Below are 26,064 nucleotides of genomic sequence, written 5' to 3' on the forward strand. Positions count from 1 at the left end.
GAATGTCATGTAAATGTAAAAACAGGACGTGAGAGCAAGTATCAAGTAGAAGCAGGAAGTGACTCACTGCCATCGTAGTCTGTGGTGGCGAACTGGGAGCTCTGGTTCCCACAGCCGGCACTGTTGCAGGCCTTCATCTTCAGTTCGTACCAGGTGGCCTCCCGCAGCTCGCTGAGGAAGAGCTGGGCTGTGGCGTTGGCCTTCAGGCTCTGCCAGGCCCACGTGCCCTTGGGCCGGAAGTCCAGCAGCAGAGTGGTGATGGGGCAGCCTCCGCTGGTCCAGCCCTGCAGGTTGAGCCCCGCGTGGGTGGAGTTGATGTGGGTGAGCAGGGGCTGCTCCTTGTTGAACGCAGGCTCTGCAGGGCAAGAGGAGAGACAGGGGGATAGACTGTCAGACTGGGAGTATTGAAGCCAGTGTGTTGAGAGTGTTGATGTGGTTTATGTGCAACACATGATGTGAGGTAAAATATAAGTCATGCCGTTTTAAAATGTCCCACTTTCTGATCTTTCCTCCTCTACCCCCTCTCCCTCTCCTCTTTCTCCTTCCCTCCTCCCCTCACGATCCTTCCTTTCTCCTTCCCTCCTCCCCTCACGATCCTTCCTTTCTCCTCACCTCGTCCGTGCGTCTTGGCCTCGATGATCTCAGAGATGCGTCCTGAACCCACGCTGTTCTTGGCTGCCAGTTTGACCTTGTACCAGGTGCCACAGCGCAGGTTGTCCAGCCTGAAGGAACGCTCAGTGGAAGTAATGAACACATCCCTCCACTCCTCTGTGTTGTCTACCGAGTACTGCAGGACAAAACCTGAGGACACACAGGGACAGACACCACAGATTTCATTAAACGTTCACTTATCATCTGCTAAATACACAAAGACACAATTTGAATAACAATGAAATACTGTACATGTCTGTCCATTAGAGTATAATCCCAGGCAAAATCAGGTCAACTCTAACTGCTGTTACACCCCTTTAACACCAGGGGGGGATATAAAGGATTTAGAAACTCCTCCGTGATACATTCTGCTGCTGTGAGTATGACAGACATTAGGAGTGGACATTAGGACAAAATCACACAAATACACAAAAAGGTATATTGACGTTATTGATATTTTTTTGCAGACAGTGAGATACAGCAGCTAAAGAACTCTCCTCAGACTGATCCTGATTTACTAAGGCCCAGGTGGAGGGAGTGGAGGGGAGTACCTCTGATGGAGCTGCCTCCGTTGTCCCCAGGTATCCAGGCCAGGGTGATGGAAGAGGTAGAGGTGGTGGAGACGGTCAGACGGGGCTGGTCTGGAGGAACTGGACATACAGAGCGATCACACAGTAAGAGCCAATCAGCATCACATAGACCAGGCACAAACAGCACACACTTACAGTGAGCAGGTAGAGAGACCAGAGGAACCAGATAGAGAGACCAGAGAGACCAGATAGAGAGACCTGAGAGACCAGATAGAGAGACCAGAGATATCAGATAGAGAAACCAGAGATACCAGATAGACAGACAAGAGAGATAGAGAGACCAGATAGAGAAACCAGAGATACCAGATAGACAGACCAGAGATACCAGATAGACAGACCAGAGATACTAGATAGAGACACCAGATATACCAGATAGACAGACCAGAGAGACCAGATAGACAGACCAGAGAGACCAGATAGAGAAACCAGAGATGACAGACCAGAGATACCAGATAGACAGACCAGAGATACCAGATAGACAGACCAGAGATACCAGATAGAGAGACCAGAGATACCAGATAGAGAAACCAGAGATACCAGATAGAGAAACCAGAGATACCAGATAGACAGACCAGAGAGACCAGATAGAGAAACCAGAGAGACCAGAGATACCAGATAGAAAAACCAGAGATACCAGATAGAGAGACCAGATAGAGAGACCAGAGATACCAGATAGAGAGACCAGAGATACCATATAGAGAGACCAGAGAGACCAGAGATACCAGATAGAGAGACCAGAGAGACCAGATAGAGAGTCCAGATAGAGAGACCAGAGATACCAGATAGAGAGACCAGATAGAGAGACAAGATAGAGAGACCAGAGATACCAGATAGACAGACCAGAGAGACCAGATAGAGAAACCAGAGATACCAGATAGAGAGACCAGAGATACCAGATAGAAAAACCAGAGATACCAGATAGAGAGACCAGATAGAGAGACCAGAGATACCAGATAGAGAGACCAGAGAGACCAGAGATACCAGATAGAGAGACCAGAGAGACCAGATAGAGAGTCCAGATAGAGAGACCAGAGATACCAGATAGAGAGACCAGATAGAGAGACAAGATAGAGAGACCAGAGATACCAGATAGAGAGACCAGAGAGACCAGATAGAGAGACCAGAGAGACCAGATAGAGAGACCAGAGAGACCAGATAGAGAGACCAGAGATACCAGATAGACAGACCAGAGATACCAGATAGACAGACCAGAGGGACGATACAGACACACAGTCAGAGGAACACAGAGAAGACAATCTGAGACAATCCCAAAAGGTACTCAGATGTCCCCACAACCATACACACATTAGCCCAGCGTATCCCAGCTCACCTTGCACCAGCAGGTTGACAATGATGGTGTCAAAGCCCAGCGTGTTGGTGGCCGTGCACGTGTAGTACCCAGAATCCTCAGCTTTGACGGACCGTAGCACTAGAGTACCATTGGACAGGATCTGACGCTGTCCGTCCACAGTCACAGGAATAGCCGTGTACTCACTGATACACACACATTGAGGATCACAGTTAGACTCATAATACATCAAGCTAAACACCGGTCTGGTAGTCTTAACCCCGACCAAATTCAGCATTGGCATCAAGTCTAAAGTTCCCACTTTGCTTCTATTAAGGACGAGTTGGGAGAGTTCTGACCTGTCTTTGGTCCATTTGAAGGTGGGGGTGGGTTCTCCCACTGAGCTGCAAGGCAAACGGATCTCCTTCATCCAGGGAGTGGTCACTGTGCCCCCGAACGACAGGATCTTAGCTGGTGCTGCAGACACAGGGTACACAGCTTAAACTGGGTATCACACACGCACACACACCGCACATGCACACACTCACACAGACACACACACAGACATACACACACTTAAGCACCCAGGCACACTCACAGCCAGACAAACACATCCCTCACAGTCTAACTTCCCTGCTCTATTTTCTGATGTGTAAGCGTTTGTCTCTAGTGTTTGCTGAGTGAGCTTGGTATTGAGTAGGTTAGCCTGGAGGGTAGCCTTTTACCCACTGTTATGAGAGCAGAGTGCTGGAGTTCCCCCCCCCCCCCTTTCCTCCTCCCAGCCCTCCATCTCTCTCTGTCTATCTATACTCCATAGATTCTCCCTTGTATTGATTCCTGTCTCTCCCCCCCCCTCCCCTGTTCATCACCACATAATTAACAACAGTGTTTCCTGCTACACCGCCAGCCCTCAATCAATACTACAGCTGTCAGTCAATAGGACAGAGAGAGAGAGAGAGAGAGAGAGAGAGAGCGAGAGACAGAGACAGAGACAGAGAAGAATAGAATGGGAGAGATAGTGAGATTGGGGAAGAGAAGAGAGAAGAAAGGTAGAGAGAGACAGATTAAATCCCTCTGTGTATTTCTGCAATACTTATTCCTCTTTTTTTAGTTCTCTTAATAACCTTTAGAAAAATCCCTCCACCCCCCCTCTATTACCCCTCATCCCCTTCTCCCTTACCTTTCCCAGCAGGCTCCACGGTGACCTTTTCGCTGATGTTGCCGCGGCCAGCGGTTGTCACCGCGGCGGCCCAGATGAGGTACTGTTTACCGCGGGTCAGATGGGTGATCCTGTAGAACAACATCTCTGGGTTGGTCTCATACTCACTGGGAGCCTGGGGGGAGAATAGCGGTTAGATTACTAACATTGTATGATACCATGGTACGGTAGCACTCTGGAGGGGCAGCTTGGCATCTATGGTCTAATGGCATGAGGGACAGCTCAGATGGCTTCAAAGAGGGATAGAACTAAGGAGTATAACTCATGCATGTATGTAGGCACGTACACACACACACGCCCCACCTCCCTCATCTGTTCACCACTCAATACCCATCTTCACCTCTTTTTCCATTTGCCTCATTTACCTTGTTCTCTCTTTCTCTCTCCCTCCCTATCTCAGCCTCTACCCAGGCTTGCTGGAGAGCAGGGTGGGTATGACAGAGGGATAGAGAGAAGAAGGGAGGGGAGGAGGGAGAAGGGGTGAATGTGGGGCTCTGGGGGGGTGAGTAACAGGAACATTAGAACATTCCTCCAGTGTGGAGGCAGCAGTGTCGTGGTGATTCAGGGAGCGATACGGGGACATAATGAAAAGAGGAACAAAAGCACTATCATCTCAGTGTGACGGATATCCTCCCTCCCTCCTCCATACTCATTCACATGGTACTCATGCAGAGAGAGAGAGAGGGTGAGGATTTGTGAATGATAAGAAAGTGGGATTCTTCCATGATAGCAGGATTTTAATGTATATGTGTATGTGTGTGTGTGAGCATAGTGTGAAATCTGCATCACTAGTGCAGGCCTGTGTGTGAGAGCTCCTGATGCTGCAGTGTGCATGTGGGAGCTTGTTCTCCACTTCATTTGCATATCTACGTCTCATCACGTTGCCAAGACAACCACATCTGTTCATCTGGGGGGGGGGCAGGAAATAAAGTGACGGAGCAAACACAGTGAGAGAGAGAGAGACACACCCGAACACACACACACACACACACACACACACACACACACACACACACACACACACACACACACACACACACACACACACACACACACACACACACACACACACACACACACACACACACACACACACACACACACACACACACTCACACACACACTGAGTGATGGTTACTAATGAATTATCCATCAAGTGCTATATCATGCATTCACATCATGTTTTGTCGTTAGGACCTTAATTATCTGCCTCTCCAATACCTGTAACTGCGCCTCCCCCATCCTACACTCTCCCCTCTCAGTGGTACTTACCGGCTGTCCGGAGCCTGGGCTGGAGCAGTAGATGGTGTACTTGCGGATGACACCATTGGGTTTATGGGGGGGTAGCCAGGACACGACCACACTGCTGGGAGATGAGGGCACGGCTTTGATACCAGCTGGAGGACCTGGGACTGGAGAGTTCACAACAGATAGACAGGTCAGCAGGGTTGTGTGTGTGTGTGTATGTGTGTGTGCGTGCGTGTGCGCGCGTGTGTGTGTATGTGTGCGTGTGCGTGTGTGTGTGCGTGTGCGTGTGTGTGTGTGCTTGTGCGTTTGTGTGTGTGTGTGTGTGTGTGTGTGTACTAAAGCCATGTTCAAGGAAACACGGGTGTGGGTGTGTGTGTGTTAAAGGGATACTTGGGGATTTATCTGCCTCCCCAGAGTCAGATGAACTAGCTTCCAGTCATTGTGCTAATGTAAGTTAGGATTGGTTCGCAAAACGACCTCTAACTTCCTTCATATTGGACACAGAGACATAAAAATGGTATCCACAACTTAATCTCAGAAGTATTTCTATAACAGAGTGTTTAAGTGAGCAAGGTTGTTCGCAGATTGCCAATCTTATCTTGTGCTGTAAACTGCTCTGAGATAACTTGGAGGTCAGCTGGGAAGGGGCGGGGCCAGGCCAGGGTCAGCGGTGACATATGCCACCTCAGACACTGGTCAGCGGAGCTGCTCTGCTCCGTCTGCTGTGCTCTGGCCTGCCATGACACCCTGCAGTCTAACTCTCTAACCCCTAAACAGATTAACACACATCAGACACACTCACTGCATGGCCACTTGACTGGCTCACTGAGACGCCTAAAGAGCCTTACTACTATCAGTCATCAACACACATAAAGCCTCCTACTGTCTACACATACTGTCTACACATACTGTCAACACATACTGTCTACACGTACTGTCAACACATACTGTCTACACATACTGTCAACACATACTGTCTACACATACTGTCAACACATACTGTCTACACATACTGTCTACACGTACTGTCAACACATACTGTCTACACATACTGTCTACACATACTGTCGACACATACTGTCTACACATACTGTCAACACATACTGTCTACACATACTGTCAACACATACTGTCTACACATACTGTCTACACATACTGTCCACACATACTGTCTACACATACTGTCCACACATACTGTCAACACATACTGTCTACACATACTGTCTACACATACTGTCCACACATACTGTCTACACATACTGTCTACACATACTGTCTACACATACTGTCCACACATACTGTCTACACATACTGTCCACACATACTGTCAACACATACTGTCTACACATACTGTCAACACATACTGTCTACACATACTGTCCACACATACTGTCTACACATACTGTCCACACATACTGTCAACACATACTGTCTACACATACTGTCTACACATACTGTCCACACATACTGTCTACACATACTGTCTACACATACTGTCTACACATACTGTCTACACATACTGTCCACACATACTGTCTACACATACTGTCCACACATACTGTCTACACATACTGTCTACACATACTGTCTACACATACTGTCCACACATACTGTCTACACATACTGTCTACACATACTGTCTACACATACTGTCCACACATACTGTCTACACATACTGTCTACACATACTGTCTACACATACTGTCCACACATACTGTCTACACATACTGTCTACACATACTGTGCATACATACTGTCTACACATACTGTCCACACATACTGTCTACACATACTGTCTACACATACTGTCCACACATACTGTCTACACATACTGTCTACACATACTGTCTACACATACTGTGCATACATACTGTCTACACATACTGTCCACACATACTGTCTACACATACTGTCTACACATACTGTCCACACATACTGTCCACACATACTGTCCACACATACTGTCTACACATACTGTCCACACATACTGTCTACACATACTGTGCATACATACTGTCTACACATACTGTCCACACATACTGTCTACACATACTGTCTACACATACTGTCTACACATACTGTCCATACATACTGTCTACACATACTGTCTACATATACTGTCTACACATACTGTCTACACATACTATCCACACATACTGTCTACACATACTGTCTACACATACTGTCCATACATACTGTCTACACACACTGTCCACACATACTGTCCACACATACTGTCCACACATACTGTCTACACATACTGTCCACACATACTGTCTACACGTACTGTCTACACATACTGTCTACACATACTGTCTACACATACTGTTTACACATACTGTCTACACATACTGTCCATACATACTGTCCACACATACTGTCTGCACATACTGTCCACACATACTGTCTACACATACTGTCCACACATACTGTCTACACATACTGTCCATACATACTGTCCACACGTACTGTCTACACATACTGTCTACACATACTGTCTACACATACTGTCCACACATACTGTCTACACATACTGTCTACACATACTGTCTACACGTACTGTCTACACGTACTGTCTACACATACTGTCTACACATACTGTCTACACATACTGTCTTCAGGACATTACTCTCAGAATACTGCTCACTTCATCAGATAGAAAGACGTGGGTCTCCCTGGGATACGAGGGACTGGGCTGAAATTAATATTGCGAGGCTCGACTACACTAGACCTTCTTTCATGTACTGTACCGTACTGTAGGATCTAGAGCACACAGATTAATAAGGACACATCCAACCCTAGATAGACATCAGTAGCATTCTGTGCCTGCTGCACTTGACCCTGCTGGATCCTTTATGGATTATAGTGAGACTGTTTGAGAGATACAGGACCCCCTCTCCCCTCACTATCCCACCCAGGGCAGCCTGCTCCCCTCAGTAATCCTGCTCTTCCTGGGCCCCCTCCATCCCCTGGGGCTCCATCTCAACCTGCAGATAATGTCAGGAACGACACCAGGGACATGAGAGAGGGAGGAGAGGGAGGTGGGAGGTGGGTAGCCCCAGGGGGAGATATGATAGGGGACAGGGTTTTTACAGGAGAAAAGCATCATTATCAGAACTGGCCCTCCATGTCAGAATGTGTAGTTAAGGTCCAACTGCTTCTCAAAATCTGTCCGTGTCCAGTCTGTCTGATCCACTGTCAGAACAACCCAATGATAAGGAGTCATATACAGTATAGTAACCTACAGAACAACTCATTCTAACCATGACCATAACCATGGCTATGTAGCCCAACCACATCTAACATAACCCTTCAGAGAGAGGGACTACCACATCTAACATAACCCTTCAGAGAGAGGGACTACCACATCTAACATAACCCTTCAGAGAGAGGGACTACCACATCTAACATAACCCTTCAGAGAGAAGGACAAGCACATCTAACATAACCCTTCAGAGAGAAGGACAAGCACATCTAACATAACCCTTCAGAGAGAAGGACAACCACATCTAACATAACCCTTCAGAGAGAGGGACTACCACATCTAACATAACCCTTCAGAGAGAGGGACTACCACATCTAACATAACCCTTCAGAGACAGGGACTACCACATCTAACATAACCCTTCAGAGAGAAGGACAAGCACATCTAACATAACCCTTCAGAGAGAAGGACTACCACATCTAACATAACCCTTCAGAGAGAAGGACAAGCACATCTAACATAACCCTTCAGAGAGAAGGACAAGCACATCTAACATAACCCTTCAGAGAGAAGGACAACCACATCTAACATAACCCTTCAGAGAGAGGGACTACCACATCTAACATAACCCTTCAGAGAGAGGGACTACCACATCTAACATAACCCTTCAGAGAGAGGGACTACCACATCTAACATAACCCTTCAGAGACAGGGACTACCACATCTAACATAACCCTTCAGACAGAAGGACAACCACATCTAACATAACCCTTCAGAGAGAAGGACAACCACATCTAACATAACCCTTCAGAGAGAAGGACAACCACATCTAACATAACCCTTCAGAGACAAGGACAACCACATCTAACATAACCCTTCAGAGAGAGGGACAGCCACATATAACATAACCCTTCAGAGAGAGGGACAACCACATCTAACATAACCCTTCAGAGACAGGGACAACACATCTAACATAACCCTTCAGAGAGAAGGACAACCACATCTAACATAACCCTTCAGAGAGAGGGACAACCACATCTAACATAACCCTTCAGAGAGAGGGACAACCACATCTAACATAACCCTTCAGAGAGAGGGACAACCACATCTAACATAACCCTTCAGAGACAGGGACTACCACATCTAACATAACCCTTCAGAGACAGGGACAACACATCTAACATAACCCTTCAGAGAGAGGGACAACCACATCTAACATAACCCTTCAGAGAGAAGGACAACCACATATAACATAACCCTTCAGAGACAAGGACAACCACATCTAACATAACCCTTCAGAGACAAGGACAACCACATCTAACATAGCCCTTCAGAGAGAAGGACAACCACATCTAACATAACCCTTCAGAGACAGGGACTACCACATCTAACATAACCCTTCAGAGACAGGGACAACCACATCTAACATAACCCTTCAGAGAGAAGGACAACCACATCTAACATAACCCTTCAGAGACAAGGACAACCACATCTAACATAACCCTTCAGAGAGAAGGACAACCACATCTAACATAACCCTTCAGAGACAGGGACTACCACATCTAACATAACCCTTCAGAGAGAAGGACAACCACATCTAACATAACCCTTCAGAGACAGGGACTACCACATCTAACATAACCCTTCAGAGAGAAGGACAACCACATCTAACATAACCCTTCAGAGAGAGGGACTACCACATCTAACATAACCCTTCAGAGAGAAGGACAACCACATCTAACATAACCCTTCAGAGAGAAGGACAACCACATCTAACATAACCCTTCAGAGACAAGGACAACCACATCTAACATAACCCTTCAGAGACAAGGACAACCACATCTAACATAACCCTTCAGAGAGAAGGACAACCACATCTAACATAACCCTTCAGAGACAGGGACTACCACATCTAACATAACCCTTCAGAGAGAAGGACAACCACATCTAACATAACCCTTCAGAGAGAAGGACAACCACATCTAACATAACCCTTCAGAGACAGGGACTACCACATCTAACATAACCCTTCAGAGAGAAGGACAACCACATCTAACATAACCCTTCAGAGACAGGGACTACCACATCTAACATAACCCTTCAGAGAGAAGGACAACCACATCTAACATAACCCTTCAGAGAGAGGGACTACCACATCTAACATAACCCTTCAGAGAGAAGGACAACCACATCTAACATAACCCTTCAGAGAGAAGGACAACCACATCTAACATAACCCTTCAGAGACAAGGACAACCACATCTAACATAACCCTTCAGAGACAAGGACAACCACATCTAACATAACCCTTCAGAGAGAAGGACAAGCACATCTAACATAACCCTTCAGAGACAGGGACTACCACATCTAACATAACCCTTCAGAGAGAAGGACAACCACATCTAACATAACCCTTCAGAGACAGGGACTACCACATCTAACATAACCCTTCAGAGAGAAGGACAACCACATCTAACATAACCCTTCAGAGAGAAGGACAACCACATCTAACATAACCCTTCAGAGACAGGGACTACCACATCTAACATAACCCTTCAGAGAGAAGGACAACCACATATAACATAACCCTTCAGAGAGAAGGACAACTACATCTAACATAACCCTTCAGAGACAAGGACAACCACATCTAACATAACCCTTCAGAGAGAGGGACAACCACATCTAACATAACCCTTCAGAGAGAGGGACAACCACATATAACATAACCCTTCAGAGAGAAGGACAACTACATCTAACATAACCCTTCAGAGAGAAGGACAACCACATCTAACATAACCCTTCAGAGAGAAGGACAACCACATCTAACATAACCCTTCAGAGACAGGGACTACCACATCTAACATAACCCTTCAGAGAGAGGGACTACCACATCTAACATAACCCTTCAGAGAGAGGGACTACCACATCTAACATAACCCTTCAGAGAGAGGGACTACCACATCTAATATAACCCTTCAGAGACAGGGACTACCACATCTAACATAACCCTTCAGAGAGAAGGACAACCACATCTAACATAACCCTTCAGAGACAGGGACTACCACATCTAACATAACCCTTCAGAGAGAAGGACAACCACATCTAACATAACCCTTCAGAGAGAGGGACAGCCACATATAACATAACCCTTCAGAGAGAAGGACAACCACATATAACATAACCCTTCAGAGAGAGGGACAACCACATCTAACATAACCCTTCAGAGACAAGGACAACCACATCTAACATAACCCTTCAGAGAGAAGGACAACCACATCTAACATAACCCTTCAGAGAGAGGGACAACCACATCTAACATAACCCTTCAGAGAGAGGGACAACCACATCTAATATAACCCTTCAGAGAGAAGGACAACCACATCTAACATAACCCTTCAGAGAGAAGGACAACCACATCTAACATAACCCTTCAGAGAGAGGGACAACCACATCTAACATAACCCTTCAGAGAGAGGGACAACCACATCTAATATAACCCGTCAGAGAGAAGGACAACCACATCTAACATAACCCTTCAGAGAGAAGGACAACCACATCTAACATAACCCTTCAGAGAGAGGGACAACCACATCTAACATAACCCTTCAGAGAGGGACAACCACATCTAACATAACCCTTCAGAGACAGGGACTACCACATCTAACATAACCCTTCAGAGACAGGGACTACCACATCTAACATAACCCTTCAGAGACAGGGACTACCACATCTAACATAACCCTTCAGAGACAGGGACTACCACATCTAACATAACCCTTCAGAGACAGGGACTACCACATCTAACATAACCCTTCAGAGACAGGGACTACCACATCTAACATAACCCTTCAGAGACAGGGACTACCACATCTAACATAACCCTTCAGAGACAGGGACTACCACATCTAACATAACCCTTCAGAGACAGGGACTACCACATCTAACATAACCCTTCAGAGACAGGGACTACCACATCTAACATAACCCTTCAGAGACAAGGACAACCACATCTAACATAACCCTTCAGAGACAGGGACTACCAAATCTAACATAACCCTTCAGAGACAGGGACTACCACATCTAACATAACCCTTCAGAGACAGGGACTACCACATCTAACATAACCCTTCAGAGACAGGGACTACCACATCTAACATAACCCTTCAGAGACAGGGACTACCACATCTAACATAACCCTTCAGAGACAGGGACTACCACATCTAACATAACCCTTCAGAGACAGGGACTACCACATCTAACATAACCCTTCAGAGACAAGGACAACCACATCTAACATAACCCTTCAGAGACAAGGACAACCACATCTAACATAACCCTTCAGAGACAGGGACTACCACATCTAACATAACCCTTCAGAGACAGGGACTACCACATCTAACATAACCCTTCAGAGACAAGGACAACCACATCTAACATAACCCTTCAGAGAGAGGGACAACCACATCTAATATAACCCTTCAGAGAGAAGGACAACCACATCTAACATAACCCTTCAGAGAGAGGGACAACCACATCTAACATAACCCTTCAGAGAGAGGGACAACCACATCTAACATAACCCTTCAGAGACAGGGACAACCACATCTAACATAACCCTTCAGAGACAGGGACTACCACATCTAACATAACCCTTCAGAGACAGGGACTACCACATCTAACATAACCCTTCAGAGACAGGGACTACCACATCTAACATAACCCTTCAGAGACAGGGACTACCACATCTAACATAACCCTTCAGAGACAGGGACTACCACATCTAACATAACCCTTCAGAGACAGGGACTACCACATCTAACATAACCCTTCAGAGACAGGGACTACCACATCTAACATAACCCTTCAGAGACAGGGACTACCACATCTAACATAACCCTTCAGAGACAGGGACTACCACATCTAACATAACCCTTCAGAGACAAGGACAACCACATCTAACATAATCCTTCAGCGACAGGGACTACCACATCTAACATAACCCTTCAGAGACAGGGACTACCACATCTAACATAACCCTTCAGAGACAGGGACTACCACATCTAACATAACCCTTCAGAGACAGGGACTACCACATCTAACATAACCCTTCAGAGACAAGGACAACCACATCTAACATAACCCTTCAGAGACAGGGACTACCACATCTAACATAACCCTTCAGAGACAGGGACTACCACATCTAACATAACCCTTCAGAGACAGGGACTACCACATCTAACATAACCCTTCAGAGACAGGGACTACCACATCTAACATAACCCTTCAGAGACAGGGACTACCACATCTAACATAACCCTTCAGAGACAGGGAATACCACATCTAACATAACCCTTCAGAGACAGGGACTACCACATCTAACATAACCCTTCAGAGACAAGGACAACCACATCTAACATAACCCTTCAGAGAGAAGGACAACCACATCTAACATAACCCTTCAGAGAGAAGGACAACCACATCTAACATAACCCTTCAGAGACAGGGACTACCACATCTAACATAACCCTTCAGAGAGAAGGACAACCACATCTAACATAACCCTTCAGAGAGAGGGACAACCACATCTAACATAACCCTTCAGAGAGAAGGACAACCACATCTAACATAACCCTTCAGAGAGAGGGACAACCACATATAACATAACCCTTCAGAGAGAGGGACTACCACATCTAACATAACCCTTCAGAGAGAGGGACTACCACATCTAACATAACCCTTCAGAGAGAAGGACAACCACATCTAACATAACCCTTCAGAGAGGGGACTACCACATCTAACATAACCCTTCAGAGAGAAGGACAACCACATCTAACATAACCCTTCAGAGACAAGGACAACCACATCTAACATAACCCTTCAGAGAGAGGGACAACCACATCTAACATAACCCTTCAGAGACAAGGACAACCACATCTAACATAACCCTTCAGAGAGAGGGACAACCACATCTAACATAACCCTTCAGAGAGAAGGACAACCACATCTAATATAACCCTTCAGAGAGAAGGACAACCACATCTAACATAACCCTCCAGAGAGAGGGACAACCACATCTAACATAACCCTTCAGAGAGAGGGACAGCCACATCTAACATAACCCTTCAGAGACAGGGACTACCACATCTAACATAACCCTTCAGAGAGAGGGACTACCACATCTAACATAACACTTCAGAGACAGGGACTACCACATCTAACATAACCCTTCAGAGAGAAGGACAACCACATCTAACATAACCCTTCAGAGAGAGGGACAACCACATCTAATATAACCCTTCAGAGAGAAGGACAACCACATCTAACATAACCCTTCAGAGAGGGGACAACCACATCTAACATAACCCTTCAGAGAGAAGGACAACCACATTTAACATAACCCTTCAGAGAGAGGGACTACCACATCTAATATAACCCTTCAGAGACAGGGACTACCACATCTAACATAACCCTTCAGAGACAGGGACTACCACATCTAACATAACCCTTCAGAGACAGGGACTACCACATCTAACATAACCCTTCAGAGACAGGGACTACCACATCTAACATAACCCTTCAGAGACAGGGACTACCACATCTAACATAACCCTTCAGAGACAAGGACAACCACATCTAACATAACCCTTCAGAGACAGGGACTACCACATCTAACATAACCCTTCAGAGACAGGGACTACCACATCTAACATAACCCTTCAGAGACAGGGACTACCACATCTAACATAACCCTTCAGAGACAAGGACAACCACATCTAACATAACCCTTCAGAGACAGGGACAACCACATCTAACATAACCCTTCAGAGACAAGGACAACCACATCTAACATAACCCTTCAGAGAGAAGGACAACCACATCTAACATAACCCTTCAGAGAGAAGGACAACCACATCTAACATAACCCTTCAGAGACAGGGACTACCACATCTAACATAACCCTTCAGAGAGAAGGACAACCACATATAACATAACCCTTCAGAGAGAAGGACAACTACATCTAACATAACCCTTCAGAGACAAGGACAACCACATCTAACATAACCCTTCAGAGAGAGGGACAACCACATCTAACATAACCCTTCAGAGAGAGGGACAACCACATATAACATAACCCTTCAGAGAGAAGGACAACTACATCTAACATAACCCTTCAGAGAGAAGGACAACCACATCTAACATAACCCTTCAGAGAGAAGGACAACCACATCTAACATAACCCTTCAGAGACAGGGACTACCACATCTAACATAACCCTTCAGAGAGAGGGACTACCACATCTAACATAACCCTTCAGAGAGAGGGACTACGACATCTAACATAACCCTTCAGAGAGAGGACTACCACATCTAATATAACCCTTCAGAGACAGGGACTACCACATCTAACATAACCCTTCAGAGAGAAGGACAACCACATCTAACATAACCCTTCAGAGACAGGGACTACCACATCTAACATAACCCTTCAGAGAGAAGGACAACCACATCTAACATAACCCTTCAGAGAGAGGGACAGCCACATATAACATAACCCTTCAGAGAGAAGGACAACCACATATAACATAACCCTTCAGAGAGAGGGACAACCACATCTAACATAACCCTTCAGAGACAAGGACAACCACATCTAACATAACCCTTCAGAGAGAAGGACAACCACATCTAACATAACCCTTCAGAGAGAGGGACAACCACATCTAACATAACCCTTCAGAGAGAGGGACAACCACATCTAATATAACCCTTCAGAGAGAAGGACAACCACATCTAACATAACCCTTCAGAGAGAAGGACAACCACATCTAACATAACCCTTCAGAGAGAGGGACAACCACATCTAACATAACCCTTCAGAGAGAGGGACAACCACATCTAATATAACCCGTCAGAGAGAAGGACAACCACATCTAACATAACCCTTCAGAGAGAAGGACAACCACATCTAACATAACCCTTCAGAGAGAGGGACAACCACATCTAACATAACCCTTCAGAGAGAGGGACAACCACATCTAACATAACCCTTCAGAGACAGGGACTACCACATCTAACATAACCCTTCAGAGACAGGGACTACCACACCTAACATAACCCTTCAGAGACAGGGACTACCACATCTAACATAACCCTTCAGAGACAGGGACTACCACATCTAACATAACCCTTCAGAGACAGGGACTACCACATCTAACATAACCCTTCAGAGACAGGGACTACCACATCTAACATAACCCTTCAGAGACAGGGACTACCACATCTAACATAACCCTTCAGAGACAGGGACTACCACATCTAACATAACCCTTCAGAGACAGGGACTACCACATCTAACATAACCCTTCAGAGACAGGGACTACCACATCTAACATAACCCTTCAGAGACAAGGACAACCACATCTAACATAACCCTTCAGAGACAGGGACTACCACATCTAACATAACCCTTCAGAGACAGGGACTACCACATCTAACATAACCCTTCAGAGACAGGGACTACCACATCTAACATAACCCTTCAGAGACAGGGACTACCACATCTAACATAACCCTTCAGAGACAGGGACTACCACATCTAACATAACCCTTCAGAGACAGGGACTACCACATCTAACATAACCCTTCAGAGACAGGGACTACCACATCTAACATAACCCTTCAGAGACAAGGACAACCACATCTAACATAACCCTTCAGAGACAGGGACTACCACATCTAACATAACCCTTCAGAGACAGGGACTACCACATCTAACATAACCCTTCAGAGACAAGGACAACCACATCTAACATAACCCTTCAGAGAGAGGACAACCACATCTAATATAACCCTTCAGAGAGAAGGACAACCACATCTAACATAACCCTTCAGAGAGGGACAACCACATCTAACATAACCCTTCAGAGAGGGACAACCACATCTAACATAACCCTTCAGAGACAGGGACAACCACATCTAACATAACCCTTCAGAGACAGGGACTACCACATCTAACATAACCCTTCAGAGACAGGGACTACCACATCTAACATAACCCTTCAGAGACAGGGACTACCACATCTAACATAACCCTTCAGAGACAAGGACAACCACATCTAACATAATCCTTCAGAGACAGGGACTACCACATCTAACATAACCCTTCAGAGACAGGGACTACCACATCTAACATAACCCTTCAGAGACAGGGACTACCACATCTAACATAACCCTTCAGAGACAGGGACTACCACATCTAACATAACCCTTCAGAGACAGGGACTACCACATCTAACATAACCCTTCAGAGACAAGGACAACCACATCTAACATAACCCTTCAGAGACAGGGACTACCACATCTAACATAACCCTTCAGAGACAGGGACTACCACATCTAACATAACCCTTCAGAGACAGGGACTACCACATCTAACATAACCCTTCAGAGACAGGGACTACCACATCTAACATAACCCTTCAGAGACAGGGACTACCACATCTAACATAACCCTTCAGAGACAGGGAATACCACATCTAACATAACCCTTCAGAGACAGGGACTACCACATCTAACATAACCCTTCAGAGACAAGGACAACCACATCTAACATAACCCTTCAGAGAGAAGGACAACCACATCTAACATAACCCTTCAGAGAGAGGACAACCACATCTAACATAACCCTTCAGAGACAGGGACTACCACATCTAACATAACCCTTCAGAGACAGGGACTACCACATCTAACATAACCCTTCAGAGAGAAGGACAACCACATCTAACATAACCCTTCAGAGAGAGGGACAACCACATCTAACATAACCCTTCAGAGAGAAGGACAACCACATCTAACATAACCCTTCAGAGAGAGGGACAACCACATATAACATAACCCTTCAGAGAGAGGGACTACCACATCTAACATAACCCTTCAGAGAGAGGGACTACCACATCTAACATAACCCTTCAGAGAGAAGGACAACCACATCTAACATAACCCTTCAGAGAGAGGGACTACCACATCTAACATAACCCTTCAGAGAGAAGGACAACCACATCTAACATAACCCTTCAGAGACAAGGACAACCACATCTAACATAACCCTTCAGAGAGAGGGACAACCACATCTAACATAACCCTTCAGAGACAAGGACAACCACATCTAACATAACCCTTCAGAGAGAGGGACAACCACATCTAACATAACCCTTCAGAGAGAAGGACAACCACATCTAATATAACCCTTCAGAGAGAAGGACAACCACATCTAACATAACCCTCCAGAGAGAGGGACAACCACATCTAACATAACCCTTCAGAGAGAGGGACAGCCACATCTAACATAACCCTTCAGAGACAGGGACTACCACATCTAACATAACCCTTCAGAGAGAGGGACTACCACATCTAACATAACACTTCAGAGACAGGGACTACCACATCTAACATAACCCTTCAGAGAGAAGGACAACCACATCTAACATAACCCTTCAGAGAGAGGGACAACCACATCTAATATAACCCTTCAGAGAGAAGGACAACCACATCTAACATAACCCTTCAGAGAGAGGGACAACCACATCTAACATAACCCTTCAGAGAGAAGGACAACCACATTTAACATAACCCTTCAGAGAGAGGGACTACCACATCTAATATAACCCTTCAGAGACAGGGACTACCACATCTAACATAACCCTTCAGAGACAGGGACTACCACATCTAACATAACCCTTCAGAGACAGGGACTACCACATCTAACATAACCCTTCAGAGACAGGGACTACCACATCTAACATAACCCTTCAGAGACAGGGACTACCACATCTAACATAACCCTTCAGAGACAAGGACAACCACATCTAACATAACCCTTCAGAGACAGGGACTACCACATCTAACATAACCCTTCAGAGACAGGGACTACCACATCTAACATAACCCTTCAGAGACAGGGACTACCACATCTAACATAACCCTTCAGAGACAGGGACTACCACATCTAACATAACCCTTCAGAGACAGGGACTACCACATCTAACATAACCCTTCAGAGACAGGGACTACCACATCTAACATAACCCTTCAGAGACAGGGACTACCACATCTAACATAACCCTTCAGAGACAAGGACAACCACATCTAACATAACCCTTCAGAGACAGGGACTACCACATCTAACATAACCCTTCAGAGACAGGGACTACCACATCTAACATAACCCTTCAGAGACAAGGACAACCACATCTAACATAACCCTTCAGAGAGAGGGACAACCACATCTAATATAACCCTTCAGAGAGAAGGACAACCACATCTAACATAACCCTTCAGAGAGAGGGACAACCACATCTAACATAACCCTTCAGAGAGAGGGACAACCACATCTAACATAACCCTTCAGAGACAGGGACAACCACATCTAACATAACCCTTCAGAGACAGGGACTACCACATCTAACATAACCCTTCAGAGACAGGGACTACCACATCTAACATAACCCTTCAGAGACAGGGACTACCACATCTAACATAACCCTTCAGAGACAGGGACTACCACATCTAACATAACCCTTCAGAGACAGGGACTACCACATCTAACATAACCCTTCAGAGACAGGGACTACCACATCTAACATAACCCTTCAGAGACAGGGACTACCACATCTAACATAACCCTTCAGAGACAGGGACTACCACATCTAACATAACCCTTCAGAGACAGGGACTACCACATCTAACATAACCCTTCAGAGACAAGGACAACCACATCTAACATAATCCTTCAGAGACAGGGACTACCACATCTAACATAACCCTTCAGAGACAGGGACTACCACATCTAACATAACCCTTCAGAGACAGGGACTACCACATCTAACATAACCCTTCAGAGACAGGGACTACCACATCTAACATAACCCTTCAGAGACAGGGACTACCACATCTAACATAACCCTTCAGAGACAAGGACAACCACATCTAACATAACCCTTCAGAGACAGGGACTACCACATCTAACATAACCCTTCAGAGACAGGGACTACCACATCTAACATAACCCTTCAGAGACAGGGACTACCACATCTAACATAACCCTTCAGAGACAGGGACTACCACATCTAACATAACCCTTCAGAGACAGGGACTACCACATCTAACATAACCCTTCAGAGACAGGGACTACCACATCTAACATAACCCTTCAGAGACAGGGACTACCACATCTAACATAACCCTTCAGAGACAAGGACAACCACATCTAACATAACCCTTCAGAGAGAAGGACAACCACATCTAACATAACCCTTCAGAGAGAAGGACAACCACATCTAACATAACCCTTCAGAGACAGGGACTACCACATCTAACATAACCCTTCAGAGAGAGGGACTACCACATCTAACATAACCCTTCAGAGAGAAGGACAACCACATCTAACATAACCCTTCAGAGAGAGGGACAACCACATCTAACATAACCCTTCAGAGAGAAGGACAACCACATCTAACATAACCCTTCAGAGAGAAGGACAACACATCTAACATAACCCTTCAGAGAGAAGGACAACCACATATAACATAACCCTTCAGAGAGGGACAACCACATATAACATAACCCTTCAGAGAGAGGACTACCACATCTAACATAACCCTTCAGAGAGAGGGACTACCACATCTAACATAACCCTTCAGAGAGAAGGACAACCACATCTAACATAACCCTTCAGAGAGGGGACTACCACATCTAACATAACCCTTCAGAGAGAAGGACAACCACATCTAACATAACCCTTCAGAGACAAGGACAACCACATCTAACATAACCCTTCAGAGAGAGGGACAACCACATCTAACATAACCCTTCAGAGACAAGGACAACCACATCTAACATAACCCTTCAGAGAGAGGGACAACCACATCTAACATAACCCTTCAGAGAGAAGGACAACCACATCTAATATAACCCTTCAGAGAGAAGGACAACCACATCTAACATAACCCTCCAGAGAGAGGGACAACCACATCTAACATAACCCTTCAGAGAGAGGGACAGCCACATCTAACATAACCCTTCAGAGACAGGGACTACCACATCTAACATAACCCTTCAGAGAGGGACTACCACATCTAACATAACCCTTCAGAGACAGGGACTACCACATCTAACATAACCCTTCAGAGAAGGACAACCACATCTAACATAACCCTTCAGAGAGAGGGACAACCACATCTAATATAACCCTTCAGAGAGAAGGACAACCACATCTAACATAACCCTTCAGAGAGAGGGACAACCACATCTAACATAACCCTTCAGAGAGAAGGACAACCACATCTAACATAACCCTTCAGAGAGAGGGACTACCACATCTAATATAACCCTTCAGAGAGAAGGACAACCACATCTAACATAACCCTTCAGAGAGAGGGACAACCACATCTAATATAACCCTTCAGAGAGAAGGACAACCACATCTAACATAACCCTCCAGAGAGAGGGACAACCACATCTAACATAACCCTTCAGAGAGAGGGACAACCACATCTAACATAACCCTTCAGAGAGAAGGACAACCACATCTAATATAACCCTTCAGAGAGAAGGACAACCACATCTAACATAACCCTCCAGAGAGAGGGACAACCACATCTAACATAACCCTTCAGAGAGGGACAACCACATCTAATATAACCCTTCAGAGAGAAGGACAACCACATCTAACATAACCCTTCAGAGAGAGGGACAACCACATCTAATATAACCCTTCAGAGAGAAGGACAACCACATCTAACATAACCCTCCAGAGAGAGGGACAACCACATCTAACATAACCCTTCAGAGAGAAGGACAACCACATCTAACATAACCCTTCAGAGAGAAGGACAACCACATCTAACATAACCCTTCAGAGAGAGGGACAACCACATCTAACATAACCCTTCAGAGACAGGGACTACCACATCTAACATAACCCTTCAGAGAGAGGGACAACCACATCTAACATAACCCTTCAGAGACAGGGACTACCACATCTAACATAACCCTTCAGAGACAGGGACTACCACATCTAACATAACCCTTCAGAGACAGGGACTACCACATCTAACATAACCCTTCAGAGACAGGGACTACCACATCTAACATAGCCCTTCAGAGACAGGGACTACCACATCTAACATAACCCTTCAGAGACAGGGACTACCACATCTAACATAGCCCTTCAGAGACAGGGACTACCACATCTAACATAACCCTTCAGAGACAGGGACTACCACATCTAACATAACCCTTCAGAGACAGGGACTACCACATCTAACATAACCCTTCAGAGAGAGGGACAACCACATCTAACATAACCCTTCAGAGACAGGGACTACCACATCTAACATAACCCTTCAGAGACAGGGACTACCACATCTAACATAACCCTTCAGAGACAGGGACTACCACATCTAACATAACCCTTCAGAGACAGGGACTACCACATCTAACATAGCCTTCAGAGACAGGGACTACCACATCTAACATAACCCTTCAGAGACAAGGACAACCACATCTAACATAACCCTTCAGAGAGAAGGACAACCACATCTAACATAACCCTTCAGAGAGAGGGACAACCACATCTAACATAACCCTTCAGAGAGAAGGACAACCACATCTAACATAACCCTTCAGAGAGAAGGACAACACATCTAACATAACCCTTCAGAGAGAAGGACAACCACATATAACATAACCCTTCAGAGAGAGGGACAACCACATATAACATAACCCTTCAGAGAGAGGGACTACCACATCTAACATAACCCTTCAGAGAGAGGGACTACCACATCTAACATAACCCTTCAGAGAGAAGGACAACCACATCTAACATAACCCTTCAGAGAGAGGGACTACCACATCTAACATAACCCTTCAGAGAGAAGGACAACCACATCTAACATAACCCTTCAGAGAGAAGGACAACCACATCTAACATAACCCTTCAGAGAGAGGGACAACCACATCTAACATAACCCTTCAGAGAGAGGGACAACCACATCTAACATAACCCTTCAGAGAGAAGGACAACCACATCTAATATAACCCTTCAGAGAGAAGGACAACCACATCTAACATAACCCTCCAGAGAGAGGGACAACCACATCTAACATAACCCTTCAGAGAGAGGGACAGCCACATCTAACATAACCCTTCAGAGACAGGGACTACCACATCTAACATAACCCTTCAGAGAGAGGGACTACCACATCTAACATAACCCTTCAGAGACAGGGACTACCACATCTAACATAACCCTTCAGAGAGAAGGACAACCACATCTAACATAACCCTTCAGAGAGAGGGACAACCACATCTAATATAACCCTTCAGAGAGAAGGACAACCACATCTAACATAACCCTTCAGAGAGAGGGACAACCACATCTAATATAACCCTTCAGAGAGAAGGACAACCACATCTAACATAACCCTCCAGAGAGAGGGACAACCACATCTAACATAACCCTTCAGAGAGAGGGACAACCACATCTAACATAACCCTTCAGAGAGAAGGACAACCACATCTAATATAACCCTTCAGAGAGAAGGACAACCACATCTAACATAACCCTCCAGAGAGAGGGACAACCACATCTAACATAACCCTTCAGAGAGAGGGACAACCACATCTAATATAACCCTTCAGAGAGAAGGACAACCACATCTAACATAACCCTTCAGAGAGAGGGACAACCACATCTAATATAACCCTTCAGAGAGAAGGACAACCACATCTAACATAACCCTCCAGAGAGAGGGACAACCACATCTAACATAACCCTTCAGAGAGAAGGACAACCACATCTAACATAACCCTTCAGAGAGAAGGACAACCACATCTAACATAACCCTTCAGAGAGAGGGACAACCACATCTAACATAACCCTTCAGAGACAGGGACTACCACATCTAACATAACCCTTCAGAGAGAGGGACAACCACATCTAACATAACCCTTCAGAGACAGGGACAACCACATCTAACATAACCCTTCAGAGACAGGGACAACCACATCTAACATAACCCTTCAGAGAGAAGGACAACCACATCTAACATAACCCTTCAGAGACAGGGACTACCACATCTAACATAACCCTTCAGAGAGAAGGACAACCACATCTAACATAACCCTTCAGAGACAGGGACTACCACATCTAACATAACCCTTCAGAGACAGGGACTACCACATCTAACATAACCCTTCAGAGACAGGGACTACCACATCTAACATAACCCTTCAGAGACAGGGACTACCACATCTAACATAACCCTTCAGAGACAGGGACTACCACATCTAACATAGCCCTTCAGAGACAGGGACTACCACATCTAACATAACCCTTCAGAGACAGGGACTACCACATCTAACATAACCCTTCAGAGACAGGGACTACCACATCTAACATAACCCTTCAGAGACAGGGACTACCACATCTAACATAACCCTTCAGAGACAGGGACTACCACATCTAACATAACCCTTCAGAGACAAGGACAACCACATCTAACATAACCCTTCAGAGACAGGGACTACCACATCTAACATAACCCTTCAGAGACAGGGACTACCACATCTAACATAACCCTTCAGAGACAGGGACTACCACATCTAACATAACCCTTCAGAGACAGGGACTACCACATCTAACATAACCCTTCAGAGACAGGGACTACCACATCTAACATAACCCTTCAGAGAGAGGACTACCACATCTAACATAACCCTTCAGAGACAGGGACTACCACATCTAACATAGCCTTCAGAGACAGGGACTACCACATCTAACATAACCCTTCAGAGACAAGGACAACCACATCTAACATAACCCTTCAGAGAGAAGGACAACCACATCTAACATAACCCTTCAGAGAGAGGGACAACCACATCTAACATAACCCTTCAGAGAGAAGGACAACCACATCTAACATAACCCTTCAGAGAGAGGGACTACCACATCTAACATAACCCTTCAGACAGAAGGACAACCACATATAACATAACCCTTCAGAGAGAAGGACAACCACATTTAACATAACCCTTCAGAGAGAGGGACAACCACATATAACATAACCCTTCAGAGAGAAGGACAACCACATCTAACATAACCCTTCAGAGAGAGGGACAACCACATCTAACATAACCCTTCAGACAGAAGGACAACCACATATAACATAACCCTTCAGAGAGAAGGACTACCACATCTAACATAACCCTTCAGAGACAGGGACTACCACATCTAACATAACCCTTCAGAGAGAAGGACAACCACATCTAACATAACCCTTCAGAGACAGGGACTACCACATCTAACATAACCCTTCAGAGACAGGGACAACCACATCTAACATAACCCTTCAGAGACAGGGGCTACCGCATCTAACATAACCCTTCAGAGAGAAGGACAACCACATCTAACATAACCCTTCAGAGACAGGGGCAACCACATCTAACATAACCCTTCAGAGACAGGAACATTCATCTTCCCATTTCTTATTTATTTTCATATTTCATATCTTGCCCCCTCACCCAGACAGGCCCAGCTGTGCCACCTCTCCCTCACTCCCTCCTTCTCTCTCCACTCCGCTTCTCCTTCTGTTTAGGGGAGTGAACGGGACAGGGATCGGCCTGTAATCCCGCCTCCAATGGTGTAAGCACTAAATGAATGATCTCTAATCCAGGAGGAGTTAATCCCTGGGCCTGGCTGGTTGGCTGGTTGGCTGGTTGGCTGCCTGGCTGGTTGGCTGGCTGCCTGGCTGGTTGGCTGGTTGGCTGCCTGGGTGGTTGGCTGCCTGGCTGGTTAGCTGGTTGGCTGC

General features: G+C 45.6%; 1 protein-coding gene across 1 annotated transcript in view; it reads right to left on the reverse strand.

The window, feature by feature from the left end:
* LOC118390775 (cell adhesion molecule DSCAML1-like) overlaps window positions 1-26,064 on the reverse strand; it is a 162,122-nt gene that overhangs the window by 7,766 nt on the left and 128,292 nt on the right. Inside the window, exons 20-26 of the mRNA XM_052457100.1 lie at window positions 5,021-5,160; window positions 3,710-3,863; window positions 2,889-3,006; window positions 2,572-2,735; window positions 1,203-1,301; window positions 613-801; window positions 68-355 (exon numbers count right to left, since the gene is read on the reverse strand). Coding sequence (XP_052313060.1) covers window positions 68-355; window positions 613-801; window positions 1,203-1,301; window positions 2,572-2,735; window positions 2,889-3,006; window positions 3,710-3,863; window positions 5,021-5,160 — 1,152 coding nt within the window. The remainder of the gene's footprint in view (window positions 1-67; window positions 356-612; window positions 802-1,202; window positions 1,302-2,571; window positions 2,736-2,888; window positions 3,007-3,709; window positions 3,864-5,020; window positions 5,161-26,064) is intronic.

The sequence above is a fragment of the Oncorhynchus keta genome, chromosome 11 (assembly GCF_023373465.1).
Source record: "Oncorhynchus keta strain PuntledgeMale-10-30-2019 chromosome 11, Oket_V2, whole genome shotgun sequence".
NCBI classification, from domain to species: Eukaryota; Metazoa; Chordata; class Actinopteri; order Salmoniformes; family Salmonidae; genus Oncorhynchus; species Oncorhynchus keta.